Genomic DNA, 2,575 nt, shown 5'->3' with positions numbered 1-2,575 from the left:
CCTTGCTCTTAAACGTACCCATCTTTCTTCCTGGGCTCCTCTCTTTTCCCTCTCTGCCTCCTCCATTCTCTATCTCTCTGGCACCTCATTTTTTTTTTTTTTCTCATAAGCTTCATGCTTAAGCCTTTATTAAAATACTGTAATAAAAACCTCAACTCTGCTTAATATAAAAGCAATAAAATAATGAACGATTTCACAGAAGATGAATGTTTAATTTGTGTGTCCCTGAGTAGAATTGTTTAGCTAAGGTGTAGCTCATCTTTCTTCGACCAACAGCAGTAATGAAGGCTCGTTTCTTCCTTTCTTAAGTGCGTACATGTTTTGTAAGTGATCTGAAGCGCGGACTACAAATCCAAGCAGCAAAATTTAATATTGATGGGAATAATGAGGTAAGCTTAAAAATTATATCATTTGTGAAAGTTAGATACAAGTTTGCTTATAATTATACCTTGTTTTTTGTTTTTTTTTTTTTTTACATTTTAGCGTCCCTCTCCACCGCCAAATGTTGACTATCCATTGGATGGAGAGAAGATTTTACATGTGCTTGGATCAATCAGGTTAGACATTAATTTTTTTTTTTAGACATTAATTTTTATGAACAAAATAATGAGTTAAATGTTTGGCTTTGAAAAGTATTTAGGTTTTCCAGGTTAACAGTAAAATGTTTTTTATGATGCTTCACTTTTAGTTAGTGATGTTACTCAGTTTTTTAATGTTTTTAAAATACTCTCTTTTAGCTGATTGTGGCGTCACATGCCTTTAATCCCAGTGCTTAGGGAGGCAGAGGTAGGTGGATCTCTTGTGAGTTCGAGGCCAGCCTAGTCTACAGAGTCCAGGACAGCCAAGGCTACACAGAGAAACCCTGTTTTGAAAAATAAAAACAAAAAAAGACCCAACAAACAAAAATTCTTTTCTGTTCATCAGAGTAATTCAGAATTATTTTAATGAAACTAAGAATGTTTCAAAAAGCAGCAGGAAATATGTTTTAAGAGAAGAGGTATTAAATTCTTTAAGAACCAGGTAGTAAATGTCTGTGATTTTTAGGTACATATAGTCTTTGCACCTACTCAGCTCTACAGCTGGAGTACAAAATCGACTGCATTATATATGTGTGTGTGTGTGTGTGTGTGTATGTATATATGTGCATGTGTATATATATATATGCATGTATATTACACATATGCAATATATAAGTGAATGATTACACCTGTGTTCTAATGAAACTTGGAAAGTGCCTAGATTTTATTTGTAATCAGTTATTTGCTTGTGTGTGCTTTAAAACTTTGTTTTTGGGCCTGGAGAGATGGCTTAGCAGTGAACACAGAGGAGGCAGGTTCATTTCCCAGCATCCACATGGCAGCTAGTTCCAGAGTGTCCTAAGCTCTCCTCTGGCCTTTGTGGGCATTACATGTATATGGTGCACAGATACACATGCTGGCATAATGCCCATACACATAAAATAGAAACAATAAATCAAAATTTAAATACATTGTTATGGCTAGATGTGGTGGCACACACTTTTAATCCCAGCCCTCGGGGGGCAGAGTCGGGTGGATCTTCTCAAGTTCGAGGCCACTGTGACCTGCAAAGCAAGTACCAGCACAGCCAAGCTTGCACAGAGAAACCTTGTCTTGAAGAAACAAACAAACAAACAAAAAAACCAACTTTGCTTTATTAGAAGGAACGTGTCATTTCACATAAATTTAGTCTGTAGGATCCCTTAGTAGTTCACATTTTATTATTTGTTTCATTATTTCTCAGATAATGTAACAAAAACTGCGATTAAGGATTTACATAATCATATTACTAATGGTGTAATTATATTGCTAGCAGTGTAATTTTATTTTATTTCTAATTTTATGAAATCTATCTATAAATTTCCTTTTTGTTTTTCCAGGGTGTCATACTGTAGCCCAGGCTGACCTCAACCCAGGGTTCTCCTTCTGCCTTAGCCACCTTGAGTGCTGCTTTAATAAGTGCATACCTGATGCCTTAAGGTTTCTTTTTTAATTATTTATTTATCATGTGTGCAATGTTCTGTCTGCATAGACCTTCTAGATGGTCATGAGCCACCATAACCATGTGGTTGCTGGGACCTCTGAGAGAGCAGCCAATGCTCTTGACCTCTGAGCTGTCTCTCCAGCCCCCTAAAAGTTTCTTTTTTAAGATACAATACCAAAAGTTGCATTAACAGAAGAGCTGGGCACAGTGGTGCACACCTGTAAATCCCAGCACTCAGGGAGACAGAAGCAGGTGAATCCCTGTGAGTTTGAGGCTAGCCTGGTCTATAAAGCGAGTCCAGAACAGCAAGGGCTACACAGAGAAACCCTGTCTTGAAAACAAAACAAGGGGCTGGAGAGCTGGCTCAGAGGTTAAGAGCACTGTCTGTTCTTCTAGAGGTCCTGAGTTCAATTCCCAGCAACCACATGGTGGCTTACAACCATCTATAATAAGATCTTGTGCCCTCTTCTGTCATGCAGCTGTACATGCAAATAGAGCATCATATGTAAAATAAATAAATAAATCTTAAAAAAAAAAAAAAAAGCAACAACAAAAAAAAAAAAAAAAAAAAAAA

General features: G+C 36.9%; 1 protein-coding gene across 1 annotated transcript in view; it reads left to right on the top strand.

Moving 5' to 3' along the window:
• The window catches only part of Actr10 (actin related protein 10), a 33,625-nt gene that overhangs the window by 23,389 nt on the left and 7,661 nt on the right, over positions 1 to 2,575 (top strand). The window contains exons 9-10 of the mRNA XM_055595384.1: positions 310 to 389; positions 484 to 557. Coding sequence (XP_055451359.1) covers positions 310 to 389; positions 484 to 557 — 154 coding nt within the window. The remainder of the gene's footprint in view (positions 1 to 309; positions 390 to 483; positions 558 to 2,575) is intronic.

This window comes from Psammomys obesus, unplaced genomic scaffold (assembly GCF_907164565.1).
Source record: "Psammomys obesus unplaced genomic scaffold, mPsaObe1.curated_primary_1811, whole genome shotgun sequence".
NCBI lineage: Eukaryota > Metazoa > Chordata > Mammalia > Rodentia > Muridae > Psammomys > Psammomys obesus.
The sequence above is the reverse complement of the archived record's forward strand: the minus strand, read 5'-3'. Positions and strand labels throughout refer to the sequence as shown.